Source organism: Centruroides sculpturatus, unplaced genomic scaffold (genome assembly GCF_000671375.1).
Source record: "Centruroides sculpturatus isolate CEXI.00-Female unplaced genomic scaffold, Cexi_2.0 scaffold876, whole genome shotgun sequence".
NCBI lineage: Eukaryota > Metazoa > Arthropoda > Arachnida > Scorpiones > Buthidae > Centruroides > Centruroides sculpturatus.
Window position 1 is genome coordinate 268266 of NW_019385118.1, and position 22527 is coordinate 290792.

The following is a 22527-nucleotide window of genomic DNA, read 5'->3' on the forward strand; positions in this document are numbered from 1 at the left end:
AATAATTTATTAAAATTAACATATTTTCATATTGAATTAGCTCTTAAATGCTACTTTTACTTTTGTGAAGAGTTATAAAAATATTTCAAACTTAAAATTAGTGATTTCAATAAAAAGTTTTAATATATGTTAAAACTCTCATCTTAAACACAACATATACACAATAACTTTAAAATTTTAAATACATTGTTATATCATAATAGTGTGTGCATGCACATGCATATATATAATAAGTTCGTGAACATCATTATAAAGATTTGCTCATATTTATAGCATCATGTTTCTGCTATAAATTTATTTTAAAATAAACTTGTAACATAAATATTAGATTTATTCAATAGACATGAATGTTATTCCCTTAAATAAAATGACACCTGAGTATTTGCTCATTATATAAACTTTAAAAAATTTTATATATGTTTGAGTACATGTTTATACATTTTACTCAAAACAATTCTTTAATGCCTTTATTGCAGTTAATTTATTGTACTGATAGTATTCATATTAAAATATTTATTAGAAAAATTTAAATTAAGTAATTTTAAACTTTAAGAATATATATTTACAGGCAATCTACAAATTATCTTTATAACTTTCATTGAACATAAAAAGTATTTTGTAAGTGGTGGTATTTTACTGAAAATCTCTTAAACAAGGAATTCAGTTTTATTTGATACTTGTGGTAAATGGCATGTGTGCTGTTGTGTGCTGCCATCTGACAGATTTTCTAGTTTACTGTTAGTTACCATGACGAATCCTCAAGAGAAAGTAGAGTAGAGTGTCAATTATCCGAATGCCGATCAACCGAAGCGTCGGTTACGCAAAAGTGTTCCAGTCGGACTGTGTCGTACTGAATCAAACATTTTTTATACTAGATTAACTTCTAAAGTATAATTTATTTTGTTTTTATATTTTTCAATATATTTACTTTGCTTGTACAAAATAAAGAAATAATTTTTAACAATACAATAGCCATGATTATTATTATAAAAATTTTCATTAGGTTTAACATCAAAAATTCAATGCGAAGTGGAGAAAAATTTAAACATGGGATATGTTAATATACTATTATTGGGATATACTAATATACTATATTAATAATGTATTTTTTCGTACATAATCGGTTATCTGAAAAGTCGATTTTTCAAACAACCCCAGTCCCCAATTGATTCAGACAATTGATGCTCTACTGTANTATTAATAATGTATTTTTTCGTACATAATCGGTTATCTGAAAAGTCGATTTTTCAAACAACCCCAGTCCCCAATTGATTCAGACAATTGATGCTCTACTGTACTTTGCATGGAATGGTTTATTTTATTGCATTCTGATATTCCAGTTCAGTATAACTTTCATACTTGATATGAAAGATCACTTGCATTTAATCTAAGTTACAGTGTGAAACAGCTCATCCACCATGCTGGAAACTGGATATTGCTGACTGGCCTGCATTTTTCTATATGGCCAACATCCCTGAGGGAATGGTCAATATTACTGATATCAGTGATGCAGTCACTTCCAGTATTATCCAGATAGCTGAAAAAACAATGGAAAAAACATCAACCAGATATCCAAAATATTCAAAGCCATGGTGTAACCAGGATTGCAAGCAGCACACAAAAAGAAAAGAAAGCATGAGAGATTTTTGTAAAATACCCCACTACTAGCAATTTAATTGCTTTTCAAAAAGCAAAGGCAGAAGAACAAGAAGGCAAAGCCTAAATGATTCTTGGAGGATGTATGTATCTAGTATAACATCTTCCATTAGATTAAAAGCAGTCTGGGATAAAATCCATAAAATTGATGGAAAATATGCCTCTAGTACTTTGTCCATGCTGAAAGATAATGACACAATAATTAGTGACAAACAAGGTATTGCTGATTTGTTAGGTAAAACCTTCTCTGCAACATCCAGCAATATAATGTATTCAAGAAATTTTCAAGCTTATAAAGCCCAAATGGAAAACAATGTTTAAATTTCCATTCCTCGTCTAGTGAAGAATACAATTTGCCATTCACCATGATAGAACTAGATACAGCTCTGTCACTTGGGGAATACTGCTGTAGGCTTGGATAAAATCCACTACAGCATGATTACTGAAGGAAATATTTGACAGATTTTTAATCTTTTGAGTCTGTTTAACAGAATATGGGCAGAGTATGCTTTTCCTGACTGTTGGCGGCTATTGATTATTATTTCCATTCCCAAGCCTGGCAAAGACTGTAAGAATCCTGCTAATTACAGACCAAACTTTCTGATTAGTTTCCTCTGTAAACTTTTTGAGAGAGTGATCAACAGACTTCTGATGTTTCTCTTAGAGAAAAACAATTATTTTTCACCACATCAGAGTGAATTTCATAGGAACAGAAGTACCTTAGACAATTTAGTAAATCTTGAAACATTATATGCAGTGTGTTTGATGACAGCGCTTAGTCTCTGCATTCTTCAATATAGAGGCCTATGATCATTGCTGGCGGTACAGTGATCTGCATCAGTTTGGATTACAGGGTAATTTGCCAATTTTTATAAAAAACTTCCTACAGAATCAAAGATTCCAAGTTAGGATGGACACTACTTTATCTAGGTCTTTCACACAAAAGAATGTGTTCTTCAAGGTTCTATTTTGAGTGTGACCCTGCTCCTAATTAAAATTAACAGCGTAGCTAACTGTCTCCTGCCCAGTGTGACAAACACACTGTATGTGGATGACTCAGATCTCCTGTCAGTCTAGTAACATGAGTTTTATTGAGATACAACTGCAAACTTCCTTAAATCACATATACGATTGATCCAAGACCAATGGTTTTATTTTTAACATGGAGAATACAGTTCTGGGTTGAAGGTGTGGTTTGCACCCTGATCCTGAAAATCACCTAAATGGGGTTAAAATCCCAATGGTCAATGAAACTAAGTTTTCTGGGTGTTCTGTTTGACAAAAAATTGAACAATTTGAACAGTAGATGTCCAAAGTCTTTAAACCTTTTAAAAATACTATGCTGGTCATCCTGGGGAGCAGACAAATGTTCTATACTCAGGATTTATAGGACCCTTGTCCACTCTAAGCTGGATTATGGATTCATTGTGTATGTTTTTGTGCGAGAATCTGCTCTTCAGAATCTGGATCCAATTCACCATCAAGCATTGCATTTACACATTGGTGCTTTTTGGATTTCTGTCCAAAGCCTGTGCGTGGATGTTTATGAGCCTCCACTTTTTCTTAGGAGAGAACAGTTGTCTCTTTTTTATTACATTAAACAGAAATCTCAGAATAAACTTTCAGCTGATTGTTCAGATACTCAGCTGAAAAGATTATTTGCAGCTCAGATGAGTAGTGTCCCTACATTCGACATAAGAATGGAGAATGTAAGCAGCACGATTGAACTGGACTCAAGCAACATTTCACAGCTCGAGGTTGACAGTATATCACCTTGGTCAACTCCTGTGATAAAACTAGACCTTAGCTTGAAGCATTTTCCTAAGAAATCCACTCCAGACTGTGTGTATAGACAGAACTTTGCAGAAATCCAACATAGTCACAGGAATTTAATTCCTATTTACACTGATGAATTCAAATTGGATAACTATGTGGGCTTAGTTTTCATCTGCCAGGACGAAATGGTGGCTGAACAAATACTACCAAATTCTTCCATCTTTACTGCAGAGCAGCAGGTTATTTAGTCTTAAAGTATATAAGTAGAAAGGTCATCGTTGCTGCATGATTTACATTGACTCAGTCAGTGCACGTCAGGCTTTGATCTTGTCTGAATCTATTTCTCACTCCATAGTGATTAAAATCCATAAACTGATTTGCCATCTGTTTGTGAGTAATTTCTCTGTAAAATTTTGTTGGGTCTCAGGCCATATAAGAGGGAATGAACAGTGTCAATGTCCTAAAAACGTCACCAGTATAATGGTGATATTTTTAGGCCAAATGGTAAACAATTCTACTGGAAATGACCAGAATTTGTTTCAAAGGCAGTTAATTCTTTGTCTTCAGAATGAAGAGGAACCTTCCAGTAGTGCTGATAGAATGTCACCAGTATAAATATCTTAGCACTTGTAAGTCTATCCAAAAGCTCAACTATTCTGGGAATAGGTTTATTGTTAATTTTAATCATCTCATTCAACTTTCTATAATTATACATAAGCTTGTTTTTTCCTCCTTTTCCTTTTTTTTCGCTGATGTGACTGAGGCAGCATATGACAAATCCCAATTTTAGCAATAGTTCTGTCTGTCAATCTCTTCTCTATCCCAGTAAGATGTTTTGTAAGGTTTGAGGGTGATTGGCCTTTTGTCTTTGAGAAATATTCTAGGAAGATTTATTTTGAGGGCTGGCAGTGACAATTTCTCAGGAGAAAAAAAATCCCTGAAATCCCAAAATTATGGCTTTTAGCTTCTGTTCATTGTTCAGATTATGGTTAACATTCCTAATGTTAAAGGAATCTCTGCTTGATATCTTTAAGGAAGTAGAGCTATCCCTACCCCTACAAGCTTTATTGCATTTTGAGCCAAAGGAGGTGGGAAGACAAGGTTAGGAACATGAGGAAGTCTCCCTCTGATCTCTTATATAAGCTATTGAGTATTACAAGAATGACTAATATCCCTGCTATAGTGGCTCTTTGAGGAATTGGACTGATTTAAATGTAATATTTCAAAGGTTATTACCTTTGAAAATATTACATTTGACTTTGTTTGACTTTGGAAGATCTGATTAATTCTAGGAAATTCGAGCTTGGCATAGATTCTAATGTCTGGTTAAGATAAAATTAAATAAGGGAAATACCTGGGTACTACATGTAACATCACATTTTTTATCAGGCTTCAGATTTTAAGGGGAATTAATACATTAGCCATGCTATTGGTAGATCCTGCAGCTGTAGTGATGATCTTCGTGTTCTATTGGTATTGACAGTATTTTGATAGAGTATCCACTAGTTGCTGAGAAATGAGGCTGATAGAGCTTCCTGTATTGATGAGTGTAGGCATTGTTTTGTACTCTATTGAAACAGTTAATAGTAGTCAGGATGGTAAAGTTGGCCCTGACTTGTTTGTTTCAGATTCTATGTGGACATCTCTGAGTGGAAGCTGGGGACATTCTTTTCTCCAACACTGGGCAGGTAATCCTTGTTGAAGGAAAAAACAGCAGGGCGATGGCAGTCCTCATGTGATGCACCAACTCTGTACTTTGGTTGACCATGAGGTAGAATCCAAGATGGCATTGTTCCCTTTGTGTGCAGCCATGACAGTACCTGGTTCTTGGTGAAGTACTGGGAATTTGTGTAACTTTCTCAATTTGGTTTAGCTGTCAGATGATTTTCTTTTTGGGTCCTTGAACAATGATCTGCTTTCCTTTGAATTTTTATTAATTTAGTAGCCTTCTGAAGCCATTCAACAGTGGTGACTGGTGGTGTGGCTACCATATATTTTCTGATTTCTGCATTCATACCAGCTCTGAGGCCCATAATGGTTTGATATAGGTTTAACTTAGCCTTTTCTGCCAAGGAGGTTTGTTTTTATAGCAAGTCAAAACATCTTTATTCCACTAGTGTCTTCAGTTTACAAACTTGATGAAGTAAGCTTCTTCCTCTGGTGGAAAGTACTCAAGCAATTTTTGTTTCATTTTGTCCCAATTTTTTTTCTCTACTAAATTCTCACAATAATAATCAAAAGCTTTGTGCTGTAAATATTCTGGTATATGAAAGTGGAACTCTTGCTCGTCAAACCTTTGTCTCGCCACTTGCGTTTTGAACAATCTCATCCACAAAGTTAGGCTTAGCTTCCTACATGGGTTTGAACAGTACAAGATTTAGTTTAGCAGGAGAGGTAGAACTACCTGTTTCTGGAGTCAATTTGTCTCTTGACGTGTTCATCATTGTAGAGAGTCGTCCTGTTGACTCTTACTTGTCATATTGTTTTGCAGTCATAGTCATGAGGTTGAGCATGGTGTCTGCAAAACAAAGATGGAGAAAAAGACCACAACACTTCTGTATGCCTTGAGGTCTGCATTCCCTCTTTTATTTTCTAATGTTGCCAACCTTGTTCCAAAAGGATTGAGATTACAAAATTAAATTACACAAAAATACAGTACAGTAGAGCATCGATTATCCGACCCTCGATCAACCATCATATCAGTTAATTGACTGTGTTCTAGTCGGCAAATTCAAATGTCTGCTGGTGATGCGGTGCTATAATATTTGGCTGTGTCTTGGCTCCTTTAATATTATTTTCGTTAAATTTTTGATGTTTTAGCTGGCAACACTGGCTCAACCATGAAAGGGATGCTAGTATTTAAATGAGGCTTAATTTTCTAATTATGAGTGGTTGTTTGTTTTGTAAGCGATAAAATAATTTTTAACGACACAATAGCGACGATTATTATTTTAAAAAGTTTTTGACATTAAAAACATCAATGAAAATTCAACGCGAAGTAGGTTAATAGCGATATACTAATATACTAATTACATGAGATATAATAATATACTAATATACTATACTAATAATGTATTTTTTCATATTTTTCAGTTATCCGTTTTTTCAGTTATCTGACCAACCCCAGTCGAGTCAGATAATCGATGCTCTACTGTATATACAGAATAAAAATTTAAATATGTTATATATATATAGCATCATTATAAAAATAAATAAATAAGATTCTAGTCACATGTCAGTGATATATCTGCTCAGTTCTGTGAAATGTCATTTACTTTCAGTGATAAAAATATCATTGTTTTGTATTTGATTGAAGTATTTGTGCATGTCCTGCACAGTGTTATTGTAGCCTTTCAGTATCTATATTGTGATTTTAAAATATTGTCAACAATGATATTGTTGTTTGAATGAATGAAGTTGCCTATTTGTATACATACTTACATAAAATATAGAAAATATTACATGTTCATTAAAAAATAAATATTAATATAAAAATGTTTGTAATGAATTTCTTATATATTATTATTTTATATTTTAACTTTTTTAAACTACCAAGTAACTTTTCGTAATTTCTAGAGAGAGTTTTTTTGTCACCAGACAATTTTGCTTGACAATCTTTGCTAATTCTGTGTCTTTGAACTTCAACATCTTGAATATACTGACAGGTTACAGATATCACTGATACATGCAAGTAGAACTTCAATGTACAAATTCAGTTTGTTAATGTGTAATAAGCATAACAGAAAATTTTTTTACATAAATTTAGTGTACTATCTCTGTTTTTCTTGGTGAGTCCAAAGAGCTATATATATTTCATAATAGATATAACCTGATTGGGAATTTTGTGCAACATTTTAGAAAGCAGTAAATTGATGGTGATACTGTTTTCATTCTGAGTCAGAGAGAATTCATCATTTGTCTAAAATCATAAAAGTTATATTTAATTTAAAGCTTTTATTATTTAACATGCCATAAAACTATAAGACAACCCTTCCAGGAGTGTTTGCTTTAATGTAATTATAAAGGTTTTTAAATGGCATGTGCATTTTAAGGTTGGTTGGGTGTCTGTTCAAAATGATGATTGTTCCAAGTGGCCAACCACCAGCAAAATAGAAAAAAATGTTAAAAAATTTACCAACTCGTCTATGTAGACTATCATTGAGCAATTTGTGAAAATTCAGCTCTGTGAAATTGTTGGAATGAGTTATGAGGTGTTCCAGGAGATTCTCATTCACAGTTTGAACATGCATTGCATTACTGTGAAGTTTGTACCTTGGATCCTGGCAGTTGTCAAGACACTGCTGTTTTTGCTTGTGTGTAAGGAACTTAATGACATAGATAATGAAAACCCAACTTTCCTATCAGGGATCATCACAGCTGATGAAATGTGGGTTTACTGCTATGATCCTGAGACAAATGAGAAGTTCTAATGGAGGAGCCTGCAGTCACCACAACCAAAGGAGGTGTGTCAGGTCAGGAGTGCAGCAAAGACTATGCTCATTGTTTCCTTTTCAACATTAAGGGCAACATTTATGGAGAATTTGTTCCTCCTGGTGTGGCAGTCAATTCTGATTTTTAATGTGATGATTTGAGGCACTTGAGAGACTGTGTGTGCCGAAAAAGACTGAAACTGTGGTGCTATTGCAATCAGATATTGCATCACGACAACACAGCCACTCGCATCTTGCTGAAAATGACAGTTTCTAGCTGGTAAGATGGTGGTTGTCTCGTACCGTCCATACTTACCTGACTTTGTCTTGTTCCCCAAAATCAAGTTGAGGTAAAAGAGAGACTATTGACCTTCATGACTTCTGCAGTATCTTTGAGTCATGGAAGACATGCTGGGATTGCTGTATACTTTGAAGGAGATGGCATTCAGATTTGAATAAGATGAACTGTAACTTCTTATAGGCCTACTGTAATTTGGGAACTTTCTGATATTACCTCTGTGTGTGCGTGTGTATGAATTTTAAAACTTTTTGAAAAATGCAGAAAAAATTCTTTAAGAACATTTTTGTTTATAACTTGGTTTTTACTTTTTACCTTCTGTTATGTATACATAACAAGAGAAAGTATTGAATTGTATCAAATTTGACCCTCAGAGTTTTTTTTCACATCTCTGTTTTGAGATATCTTAAACAAGTCAAAAATCAGGAAAAATATTCTATAAATATGTATTGTGTGTGTGTGTTGGCATCTGTTTCATTTAATATCTCAGGATGTAAAGATTAAGAAACAAAATGTGGCAATTGTTATAAGAAATAATATATAAAATTTTTGATGATGTATTATAATTTGAAAAACTTTAAATATGTCAGGTTTTAATTTTTTGCATAATAATTTTTTATAAAATAGGTTTATGTTCTTAAGAGGCCTTTTGTAGATGAATTTTTACAAAGGATGGGTGAATTATACGAGTGTGTACTTTTTACTGCTAGCCTTGCAAAAGTAAGTTAAGAAATTGTATTTGTATAATTATTATTACATAATAAATTTTACATGATGATCTTCTGTTTTAATTTTATTTTTTGTAATTTTATAAACAGCATTTTCTTTACTCAACATATCTGATGGTTAAAATTGATTTTCTCGATATTATAGTATGCAGATCCAGTTGCTGATTTGCTGGATAAATGGGGAGTATTTCGTGCTCGGCTTTTTAGAGAATCATGTGTCTTCTACAGGGGTAATTATGTAAAGGTAAACTTTTATTTATTTCATTTTAAATATTTAATATATTTTTAATTTATAATAAAAATCAAATTTATAAAAGTATAAAAACTTGTTTTCATTCCTAAAGATAAAGGAAAATACAGTGGTACCTCAGGATACGAAATTAATTCGTTCTGAAACTGAGATCATATCATGAAAATGTTGTAAGGTGAATAATTTTTCCCCATACAATTACATGTAAAACCAAATAATTCATTCCACCACGAAAAACACACTCAAATTAAAGCTAAGTAGTACATTAAAAAAAACTATAGTAAGGAAAACACTGAAAAATGCGTTTTGTAGTTGTAAATGTATAAATAACCATAATAGAATAATAATTGATTTAAAAAAATGTAGTTTTATTTGCACTTTACACCTCCACTGTTGTCTATCCTCAAAGGTAAACAGGTGGCGGAAGAGAGGGAGAAGGGAAATGATACTAAAACTTAACTTACATAAGATAATGTAACAATAACTTAAAAATAACTTAGAAAAGATTTTAAAAAATTAGCGTTTTTTTATATTTTTATTCGCTGCTTTTTGCTTTCTTTCCTTCACTTCCACCAGCACTTTCACTGGATAGAGGTCGCTTGATAAAATGTCTATCCAAAGAGAAACGTTTTAAAAAGTTGGCTTTGCCTACTTTTTAAAATGTTTCTAAAATGACTTAGGCAAATGTCATTACTCCAAGCAGCAATGCGACCAGTGTGAACCTTTTTGGGATGTTTCTTTTCAATAAAATCAGTCACTTTCTGATAATACCTCAAGATTTCCTTTATCGAGCGAGATCCTTCCACAACGAAGCAAACACGCAGACTGAGACCAATGAACAGAAGTGAATAAAAAATAGCACTGCGAACTAATGTAATGTCATATGGTGAGTTTTTATTTGTATTGTGGAGCAAAAATATGTTCGAATTTCATGTCGTGTCCTGAAAATTTCATATGCTGGGGCATCCATATCCTGAGGTACCATTGTATACAATATTTTGCTGAATTGCTTCATTGAGTTGGTGTAGTTGTTGAATGTAGAACTCTTCATTGAGTGTTTGGTTGTGCTCAAGCAATTTGTGATGAATCATGCCTTTCCAATCCATTATAGACACTGCATGTGTTTTGAGGATGATGATTTTTGAAATTGTTTTTCTCATGGAGTTGCTTGTTTGTCAGGGCTGAACCATTTTTTTTTTTTTTTTTTTTTTTTTTTTTTTTACTGCTTCATATTGACATAAACACACCATTTTTCATTGCCGGTGACAATGCGGTAAAGAAAACACTGTGATCATGTATTGAACGATGTCAAGCGAGCGAACTGGCGGCAATTGTTGAGTATTGATTTTTGTTGTTTTCACTCGGAATGTGGCACTCAAGCCCCAAGTTTCTGAACCTTACCCATTAGTGAAAGTGGTTCACCACAGGTTTTTGATCACAATCCATCTGTCTTGCCAATTCTCTGATCATTTGATATGGATTTTCATGGAGAAGTTGATTTAATTGCTCTTCATCCAGCACAATTGGTTGACCTATGTGTGATCGTCCAAGGTCAACATTTCCATTTTTGAAACATGAAAATCAATGGCGGGTGTTACTTTGAGGCATTGCTCCTCCATACACAGCATAAATCTCATGAGTAGCTTCAGTAGCCATAACATCTTGATTAAATGCAAAAAGCAAAGGTGTCAAAAATGCTCGGTTTTGTCCAATTGACATTCCATTTTAATGAACTGAAAATACACAAAAATCAATAAAATTAAAAAATCAAAACATACTGTCTTGTAGAGCAAGAAATTCTCTTTCAAATAACATAATATAAAATGCATTTGCAAAATGTTTTATTTCTGTGTGCATTTTTAAATTTGAAAAAAATGCTCATGAATTCCTCAACCCAATATATTTCATATCCATCCATTCATTAATTTTATAAAAAATAAATGTGGTATCATTATTCAACATCATGGTTTTCTTTAAAGAGTTGGACACATTAGTGATTTTTTACTATATATACTATTTTATAAATAAAATAAACCTTTAACTATCTAGCAATAAAAATATACTATTTTAGGGGTATACAATTTATGGTACATAAATGAGGTGGTCATCTAAATGGGATTAATATATATATATATAGAACTATAGTTTGAGTACTGTACTGAATTCTGCTAAAGGTTTAATACAGGTTATAAAAGTAAGCAAAATAATAAATAAATAAATTCACATAATACTGCACATAATTTGCAATGTACAGAAATTCAAAATTTCATACAGGTTAATGTATTAACTTTGAATAATAGAATATTGAAATACAAAGTACATTTACAGTGAATGCAAGCAAGTTGAAATAGGATTTGTTCAAGTACTGTACAGTAAAGCAGTCTATTAAACAGAATTGTTTAGTATCCACAGACAGAATCAATATATTTAAGAAATGATAGTAAAGATTTTATTTAAATACTGTATTTTAACAGGAAAATTCAGAAAAATTATTAAACAGAAGTTACTAGATATGCAGAAATATCCTCCAAATGTCAGAAAAATTTTTAACAATTAATGTTAATAATTAAACCAGCTTTTACATCGGGATGATCAATATTTTTCCTTGTTCGGTGTTGCAAATGATGTATCAATAAAGTAGACTGATCATTTACTGTTTTACATAGTTATATTTTGTATAAAAATATGGAAAAAATATAGAATTGTTTTTCTTCTTACTAAATTCTAGAGAAATTTAATTTGTCTAATGTAAGTGAAGATTTATTTAATTTGAACATCATCTGTTAGAGGGAGCTTAGCAAACTGTTCCAAAACTATAGCAACAAAGCCCTTTAAAGTGCTTTAAACAATATGTTAAGAGTAGGATTAGTAGGTTTTTTGTTCTGTTGGTCATTTAAACAGGGATAAACGTCATTTCAGGACATTCCTAGCTTTTCCAATTAAGTGAGGTGGCCACCACCAATATGGAGTTTGATTTGTATTAAAACTTTTTCAGGATTGGAACATAAGCAAGGTGGCTGCAAAGTGAAGTTTTACTGTATTTTAAAGTAGTCTTTTAGCATTCACTTTTTCAAAAAACTGGTGGTATGGAAAGAAAATGTGCGTAAATATACCCAAAACCAGTAAAAGAAATGAAAACATTTAAATCAGTAAATGTTTTTATCTGTTTCTAACAAACATCATCAGATATGTTATAATGTATTCTATTGCTTATTATTGTTATGTTCAGTATTCATGATGATATACTTGATGATTTATCAGTAAATATTTTTATACATACAAATATATCCAAAACCAGTAAAAAGAATAATCTTATAGCAGTAACATAGGCATAGACTCTATTGCTTATATAGTCAACTTGCACTAATAAGGATTGCTAGGGGAATGGCTGTTAATACAGATTTTTGATAAAGCATACTAACAGGTCAGGGTTGTATAATTACAGGAATTAAGGCCTTCAATAGGTGATCAAAACCACTAAATTATAATATTTTAAATTAACTTAAATAAAATTAAATTTAGAACATTTAAATTGTTTTTGTAATAAAGTGATTTTCAAGTGAAATAAAATGAGAAGTAACCAAATCTGGCAATATTGTATTAACTTTCTGATATGCAAACTAACATTTGTTTGCATGGGACCATATTCATTTAAAGATGTGTGTGTGTGTGCTTAAATTTTAAGCCCTATTTTCTGAGTAGACAGTAGAATGGTCTGCTAAAACCAGATGTTTGAATTGCTCTATACAATCTGGATCAAACTCTAGAATATCTATTCTACTTAAAATGGAACATTTCTTACAGTACTACTTTTTATTATTCATTTATTTCAAAAAGTGAAAAAAGCGACCATTATCAGAAATAGGCTTATTTTTGTGGGTTGTGAAGGTAATTTACAATTGCGTTTAACAAATTCTGGCAAAATTTTTGTTTGCTTTATCACATAAAATTTAACATTGTGGTAATGGCATTTTGCCAGGGCAGTGGCAAAACTTGCTTTATTTGTTTAAGGCTACTGTATTAAAACAATCTTTTTATTTGTATCTGAAGCTACAGTGATTAAAAAATTTATAACAACTCCTTCCAAAGTAAATATTTAGAGGTTTTCCAGAACAATAGTGCACAGTATTTTTTTATCATCATCATAATTAGAATGAAATCAAAAATAATAGTTTATATAGTGCATATTATATAATTTTATGTAACTACACTATACAATATATTTTATACATAATGTCAATTAAAAACATATGAAAATTCCAAAATGTTATATATTAAAAATATGCATAGGCTAAATATTTTTTAAAACTATTTTGTGTAAAATATTAGTTATGAATTTGATGCTGCTATTGATATTGCTATTTATTGCATTATTCAGTTTTATGATTTATCATTTAGTGTTATGAAAACCCATAAATTTTTCAAATTTTTTGTAATACTAATTTTTTAGTAAATTACAAATTTTATTAAATGATTTTATTTGAATAATATCAAGAAATTCCATTCATACAGGGTGGTTATAATTAAAGTTGACCTACTTAGACACGTATAGAGCCCGTTCGACATATTTTGATGAAACTTGGCATATACATTATATGGATCATGGGGGGAGGAAAATACAAAAAAATGATTAGTTTAAATTTTTACCACTAGCTGAGAAAATGGCGCATGAAGAACAAGAAATACAAAATGGAAACATGCAAAAAGTTTTTATTCATGACATTTGTTCAATGTGCAATCCATTTGCTTCAATCATGTGTTCAAAATGCCTTACAGTGTGTTCAACAGTAGCCCGATAGGTTTCTTGAGAAATTGCAGCAACAGGTCATGTTATGCTTGTTTTCAATTTAGGCAGTCTGTATGCTTCCTCTATAGACACAATCTTTCAGATATCCCAACAACCAAAAGTCACAGGGATTCAAGTCTGGAGAATGAGGAGGCCAGGCATTTGGAAAACTCAAAAATTACCGGATTGTCTCCAAATATTTTATGCAACAGTCCATTCACTTGTCAGGTAGTATGTTCTGGATCTTGAGGGTGCAGCTTCTTGCATTAAGGTTGCCCCATCTTGCATTAAGACAGTAGTCTCTAAACATCCTTATTCTTGTAAAGCAGGAATGACATGATGCAGCAGAAGTTTGCAGTAACTATCACCTGTCACAGAACACCTTTTAGGGCATTGCGGTGTGATCTCCTCAAAGAAAAAGGGGCCAAGAATGAAGTCAAAAGTGAAACCACACCAAACGGTCATGTAAGCAGAGTGCAGAGGCTGTTCATGCACAACATCAGGTCTTACAGTACCCAATATGAGACAGCTCTGAGTATTCACTGCTCTGTCTAGGGTGAAATGAGCCCCATCTGACTGCAAAATGTTCCATGGCCATGCATTGTCAATGGCTATTCTGGCCTGAAACCGGTAAGCAAACTCTGTTCATTGTTCTGGATCTTGAGGGTGCAGCTTTTGCAACATGTGGATCTTGTACAAATACCACTGTAAAATGGATCGCATAATTTTTCGAACCATAGACCCAAGGAAGAGACGAATCACATGACACCGCTTGAACACTCGCTGAAGAATGTTAGAAAGTGTTTGCTCTGTCAATCACAGCAATGGCAACTTGCTCCATTTTCTGAACCTTTTCCTGGAAAAGAATGTTGGAAAGTGTTTGCTCTAAAGTCATTTTATGGTCTTCCTTTGAGCACAGTTTACTTTACTTGGAGATGGGCCAGTTTGGTAGGAGTGTCCGTAGAATCTTCCAGCTTGATGCTGGTTTCAACAATTGGATGGCTGCTGTCTGAATCTAGATGTAATTATGTACGCAATACCTTCCAAGGGAATTCTAGCTGTCTTCCAACTCAGTCCAGAGACCTCAAAAAATTGTCCAGCAACCTTTGCCCCTTCGCTTTTAAGAGGATTGTCTGGTCCAATCCAGAGCAGGGTCAGTAATTCACATTCAGGTCTGCCTCAGACGAAATCCTCGTGTGATACATCCTACTATGCTAACCCCCTCCAGAAAAACCAAACTGTCCAAGCAAGACAAAATTGTTTTGTCTCTGCCAATCGTTACGCCTACATGACATTAGTGTACGTAGTGCCTATGTATTTTCAGAAGATTACTAAAATATATCAAAAATTGCTAAATTCCTTTTCTGCTACTGTCCCAATTAAGCAATTAAATTATGTATTAATTTATTAGTTTGATTTCCATTCTTTGAGATTTGGCCCAATAAAGCGGCTGCCTAGATTAACCGGTGTCCCAATTAAGCGGAATCCACTGTATTTGATAAAATAATTTTTCATAGTATGTTTTTTGTTAGACTAAAAATGAAGACTTCGTTCTTATTTGATTTATAACTTTTTTAAGTTTTAGGTATTGTACATTGATCAGAAATAATTTTCAAGAGAAATAAGTAATATATTTAGGAAACCAGTATTTTATAATTATAGATTATAATCAAAGTGTACAAAACTTGGCACTGTTTTGTACAAGTAGCAAAAAATATTTAAAGAACATTTTTTGGCTCCATTTGAGCTATCTTAAATTTACAAATTAAAAATAATTTTAAACTCCTGCATTTGAACGTTATATTCCATTGAACAACGATTAAAATTGATGTTCAATTTGTAAACTGAAGATGGTTGAAATGGAGATGAAAATATTCTTTAAATAAATATTTTTTGGTATTCATACAAAACAGTGTGATTATTTTAATACGGATATTTTAAAAATATTATATCTAAAATAAAAGGTAATTATCAAACAGTTAAAATTAATCCAGTTTGCTATTTTTTTAGAATTGAAGCATGCAATGCCATAATATCGTAAATACTAAAAAGGAAACTTTACAGAAAAGGTAAAAAAAACTTTTTCTAGCAAATGAATTTATTTCAATTTTACAATAAAATGGTAAAAGTTCACTAAGTTACAAATTCTCTGGAATATCAAAATGATATAAATATAGTCTGTAATGTTTTAAGCACCAAAAGTCACGAGTTGCACGCTGGTACTTTAAATGTTATGGCTTCACATAAATTCAACTTCAAAATATGGACACTTACGACACCACTATCGCCACGATATTTTATTTTTTTCACCAGAAAATGTTGTGTTTAGAATTCAGTTCTTTAATAAAATGTATTTAGAGGAAAATGGCATTTATAGCATTAAGGCCTTGCATGCTTCAATTATAGAAATTGGATTTCTTTCTTTTTCTAAATATTTTTTTACATTATTTTTTCAGCACTGTTTTAATAATAAATTTTACAATATTATTTTTTAAGGATTTAGGAAGACTAGGGAGAGATTTACAAAGGGTTGTGATAATGGATAATTCTCCTGCATCCTATATCTTCCACCCAGATAATGCTGTAAGTTTTATTTCTTTATTTGTAAGGTTTTTGTTTATTACTATAAATTATCATCAAAATATCTGTTTTCTTTTTAGTAGTATTTCAGGAACATTGAATTTAACTAAATTAAATAATTATAATACACTGGTATAGTACATCAGTACTCGTATTGTTCTTAATGTGAACAATTTTGTATTCAAATGCAGGTTTTGGCTGTTCGTTTGGCACTTAGCCAAACAAACACAATCTACTTGAACAAACTTTCGATTTGATAACAAATAATTTTATTTTAACTTCAGTTTTGTCATCCATACAATTTTTCTATGATAAAAATGAGTAACAAGTAAAACAGCAAGGCCATTTTTGGAACGAGACTGTGTCTCAGAGACTCACTACTAAGTGAGATCACTTTGACACTCATGGTGGGTCTTTTTTCTCATTCTCCAATCTTCTTTGGTATCACTAGTTTTGAGTGTGATTGTTCAAATGTCACCGGCCATGACCATGACCACGAGGTTGTCCATGAGGCATTTTCGGTGAAATTAACCTATCCAATGTCAAAATTTTTCCTTCACACCTCCATGTCCGGCCATTATGGCACTGCAATTTATATCATAAACAAGACATAGCCTTGTCAAAAATAAAATGAAACCCTAGAATTACCTATTTTCATCAAAGTCAATGAAGCATTTCAACAATGCATGTCAGTAACACATTGAGGAGTTATTTGCCAATTTTAACAATTTCATCTTGAAATTTTTTTTGTGGGTGGCTTTTGAGTGCTCTATATGTTATGTATCATTTAGTTCAAAATTTTCAGAATGAAGCTTTAAAACCACATTTGACATGCTCAAAGTTTACATGCATCTTCCCCATACATATCACAAATCTTTTTTACTGTTCATACAGTGAAACTCAAAAAGAATATGTTGGATATGCATTTTATCTGCAGATATTTCAAGTTGATTTTACTCAAAGTGCATAGTAAAATGTTCAAAGTAAGCTTCTAAGCAAATAATACAACCTTGTAGTAGCAATAACATGTTACATTTGTGTTTTAATAGCTGTGAAATTTATGATTTAATTAAAAGTAATGACAGTTGTTAAATATGCAAAAGCTTAATTTAATAAAATTAATAGGCTTATTTTGCCCTCTGTATTTTGTACAGGTATTCCCAACTGAAACAAAGGAAATATGTTGCTCTTCCCAAAGTTATTGCTCAGTGTAGAATTCTGTTAAACTTTGCAAAGAAATGAGAAAGTTTACTGCATTTTTTTTATGATGCATGTATGATAGGCTTATAAAAGTGACCAGAATTTAACACAAATTTAACAAGACATTTATAAGTGTATTTTTGAGGCTCTGGAATAGATTCATGTAATCAGAATATTCTAAATATTAAATTTAATAAGAGATGGCACCTAATGCTTACCTCTAGTATGAAATTGCTTAATAGTTAATCATTAATAATAGCACTTAATTAGGTCAATCATTTGGATTTGTGTAATTTACATCATTCCGGGAAAAATTCATTCAGTGTCCATTCAAGAAGGCTGTTTGAGACCCAATTAAATTAGAGTTTATTGTATACAGTGGTATCTCGGTATAGTTTTAGTATTATACTTATTACAATAGTACAACAATAATTAGTTACTTTAAAAAATAATTAATTTAATAACTAATTATTAGTGATATCAACAACTTAATACTGATGATTACAATTTGGATTTTTTTTCATTAATAAAAAAAATTGAGAGATTGATTGAAATTTGAGGATTGAGAGAGAGGATTTTTGTTTTTACTTGATTGCTTGTTGTTCTCTCTTTTGGTTGTATGTTCTTTGGAATTAAGCATAAAATTGCTATGGAGAACTTATCATACAGGAAAAATTTTTTTGATGGAAAAGGTTGATTTTATTTTCTATTTTTTATGAAAGGAAATGCATTTCAGGCCAATACCATTCAGTCCTTATTGTAAAAGTAAAAGTATATAAGAAATTACAGAATACATTTAATAGTTATTTCTATTTTACATATGCATACAACTCATAAAAAATACAATTAATGGTGACTACTGGAGTAACTAAGTGTAAAACCGGTAAAACCAAAATAAATTAAAAAATAATAATAAATAAATGACTAAATACTGATGNTATAAAAATAAATAAATAAGATTCTAGTCACATGTCAGTGATATATCTGCTCAGTTCTGTGAAATGTCATTTACTTTCAGTGATAAAAATATCATTGTTTTGTATTTGATTGAAGTATTTGTGCATGTCCTGCACAGTGTTATTGTAGCCTTTCAGTATCTATATTGTGATTTTAAAATATTGTCAACAATGATATTGTTGTTTGAATGAATGAAGTTGCCTATTTGTATACATACTTACATAAAATATAGAAAATATTACATGTTCATTAAAAAATAAATATTAATATAAAAATGTTTGTAATGAATTTCTTATATATTATTATTTTATATTTTAACTTTTTTAAACTACCAAGTAACTTTTAGTAATTTCTAGAGAGAGTTTTTTTGTCACCAGACAATTTTGCTTGACAATCTTTGCTAATTCTGTGTCTTTGAACTTCAACATCTTGAATATACTGACAGGTTACAGATATCACTGATACATGCAAGTAGAACTTCAATGTACAAATTCAGTTTGTTAATGTGTAATAAGCATAACAGAAAATTTTTTTACATAAATTTAGTGTACTATCTCTGTTTTTCTTGGTGAGTCCAAAGAGCTATATATATTTCATAATAGATATAACCTGATTGGGAATTTTGTGCAACATTTTAGAAAGCAGTAAATTGATGGTGATACTGTTTTCATTCTGAGTCAGAGAGAATTCATCATTTGTCTAAAATCATAAAAGTTATATTTAATTTAAAGCTTTTATTATTTAACATGCCATAAAACTATAAGACAACCCTTCCAGGAGTGTTTGCTTTAATGTAATTATAAAGGTTTTTAAATGGCATGTGCATTTTAAGGTTGGTTGGGTGTCTGTTCAAAATGATGATTGTTCCAAGTGGCCAACCACCAGCAAAATAGAAAAAAATGTTAAAAAATTTACCAACTCGTCTATGTAGACTATCATTGAGCAATTTGTGAAAATTCAGCTCTGTGAAATTGTTGGAATGAGTTATGAGGTGTTCCAGGAGATTCTCATTCACAGTTTGAACATGCATTGCATTACTGTGAAGTTTGTACCTTGGATCCTGGCAGTTGTCAAGACACTGCTGTTTTTGCTTGTGTGTAAGGAACTTAATGACATAGATAATGAAAACCCAACTTTCCTATCAGGGATCATCACAGCTGATGAAATGTGGGTTTACTGCTATGATCCTGAGACAAATGAGAAGTTCTAATGGAGGAGCCTGCAGTCACCACAACCAAAGGAGGTGTGTCAGGTCAGGAGTGCAGCAAAGACTATGCTCATTGTTTCCTTTTCAACATTAAGGGCAACATTTATGGAGAATTTGTTCCTCCTGGTGTGGCAGTCAATTCTGATTTTTAATGTGATGATTTGAGGCACTTGAGAGACTGTGTGTGCCGAAAAAGACTGAAACTGTGGTGCTATTGCAATCAGATATTGCATCACGACAACACAGCCACTCGCATCTTGCTGAAAATGACAGTTTCTAGCTGGTAAGATGGTGGTTGTCTCGTACCGTCCATACTTACCTGACTTTGTCTTGTTCCCCAAAATCAAGTTGAGGTAAAAGAGAGACTATTGACCTTCATGACTTCTGCAGTATCTTTGAGTCATGGAAGACATGCTGGGATTGCTGTATACTTTGAAGGAGATGGCATTCAGATTTGAATAAGATGAACTGTAACTTCTTATAGGCCTACTGTAATTTGGGAACTTTCTGATATTACCTCTGTGTGTGCGTGTGTATGAATTTTAAAACTTTTTGAAAAATGCAGAAAAAATTCTTTAAGGAGATTTTTGTTTATAACTTGGTTTTTACTTTTTACCTTCTGTTATGTATACATAACAAGAGAAAGTATTGAATTGTATCAAATTTGACCCTCAGAGTTTTTTTTCACATCTCTGTTTTGAGATATCTTAAACAAGTCAAAAATCAGGAAAAATATTCTATAAATATGTATTGTGTGTGTGTGTTGGCATCTGTTTCATTTAATATCTCAGGATGTAAAGATTAAGAAACAAAATGTGGCAATTGTTATAAGAAATAATATATAAAATTTTTGATGATGTATTATAATTTGAAAAACTTTAAATATGTCAGGTTTTAATTTTTTGCATAATAATTTTTTATAAAATAGGTTTATGTTCTTAAGAGGCCTTTTGTAGATGAATTTTTACAAAGGATGGGTGAATTATACGAGTGTGTACTTTTTACTGCTAGCCTTGCAAAAGTAAGTTAAGAAATTGTATTTGTATAATTATTATTACATAATAAATTTTACATGATGATCTTCTGTTTTAATTTTATTTTTTGTAATTTTATAAACAGCATTTTCTTTACTCAACATATCTGATGGTTAAAATTGATTTTCTCGATATTATAGTATGCAGATCCAGTTGCTGATTTGCTGGATAAATGGGGAGTATTTCGTGCTCGGCTTTTTAGAGAATCATGTGTCTTCTACAGGGGTAATTATGTAAAGGTAAACTTTTATTTATTTCATTTTAAATATTTAATATATTTTTAATTTATTATAAAAATCAAATTTATAAAAGTATAAAAACTTGTTTTCATTCCTAAAGATAAAGGAAAATACAGTGGTACCTCAGGATACAAAATTAATTCGTTCTGAAACTGAGATCATATCATGAAAATGTTGTAAGGTGAATAATTTTTCCCCATACAATTACATGTAAAACCAAATAATTCATTCCACCACGAAAAACACACTCAAATTAAAGCTAAGTAGTACATTAAAAAAAACTATAGTAAGGAAAACACTGAAAAATGCGTTTTGTAGTTGTAAATGTATAAATAACCATAATAGAATAATAATTGATTTAAAAAAATGTAGTTTTATTTGCACTTTACACCTCCACTGTTGTCTATCCTCAAAGGTAAACAGGTGGCGGAAGAGAGGGAGAAGGGAAATGATACTAAAACTTAACTTACATAAGATAATGTAACAATAACTTAAAAATAACTTAGAAAAGATTTTAAAAAATTAGCGTTTTTTTATATTTTTATTCGCTGCTTTTTGCTTTCTTTCCTTCACTTCCACCAGCACTTTCACTGGATAGAGGTCGCTTGATAAAATGTCTATCCAAAGAGAAACGTTTTAAAAAGTTGGCTTTGCCTACTTTTTAAAATGTTTCTAAAATGACTTAGGCAAATGTCATTACTCCAAGCAGCAATGCGACCAGTGTGAACCTTTTTGGGATGTTTCTTTTCAATAAAATCAGTCACTTTCTGATAATACCTCAAGATTTCCTTTATCGAGCGAGATCCTTCCACAACGAAGCAAACACGCAGACTGAGACCAATGAACAGAAGTGAATAAAAAATAGCACTGCGAACTAATGTAATGTCATATGGTGAGTTTTTATTTGTATTGTGGAGCAAAAATATGTTCGAATTTCATGTCGTGTCCTGAAAATTTCATATGCTGGGGCATCCATATCCTGAGGTACCATTGTATACAATATTTTGCTGAATTGCTTCATTGAGTTGGTGTAGTTGTTGAATGTAGAACTCTTCATTGAGTGTTTGGTTGTGCTCAAGCAATTTGTGATGAATCATGCCTTTCCAATCCATTATAGACACTGCATGTGTTTTGAGGATGATGATTTTTGAAATTGTTTTTCTCATGGAGTTGCTTGTTTGTCAGGGCTGAACCATTTTTTTTTTTTTTTTTTTTTTTTTTTTTTTTTTTTTTTTTTTTTTTTTTTTTTTTTTTTTTTTTTTTTTTTTTTTTTTTTTTTTTTTTTTTTTTTTTTTTTTTTTTTTTTTTTTTTTTTTTTTTTTTTTTTTTTTTTTTTTTTTTTTTTTTTTTTTTTTTTTTTTTTTTTTTTTTTTTTTTTTTTTTTTT

At 31.4% G+C, this 22527-nt stretch overlaps 1 protein-coding gene across 1 annotated transcript in view; it reads left to right on the plus strand.

The window, feature by feature from the left end:
• Nucleotides 1-17094, plus strand: part of LOC111635027 (carboxy-terminal domain RNA polymerase II polypeptide A small phosphatase 1-like) — an 87213-nt gene extending 70119 nt beyond the window's left edge. Inside the window, exons 6-8 of the mRNA XM_023379874.1 lie at nt 8788-8880; nt 9034-9132; nt 16421-17094. Coding sequence (XP_023235642.1) covers nt 8788-8880; nt 9034-9132; nt 16421-16642 — 414 coding nt within the window. The 3' untranslated portion in view covers nt 16643-17094. The remainder of the gene's footprint in view (nt 1-8787; nt 8881-9033; nt 9133-16420) is intronic.
• The last annotated feature ends 5433 nt before the right edge of the window (nt 17095-22527 follow it).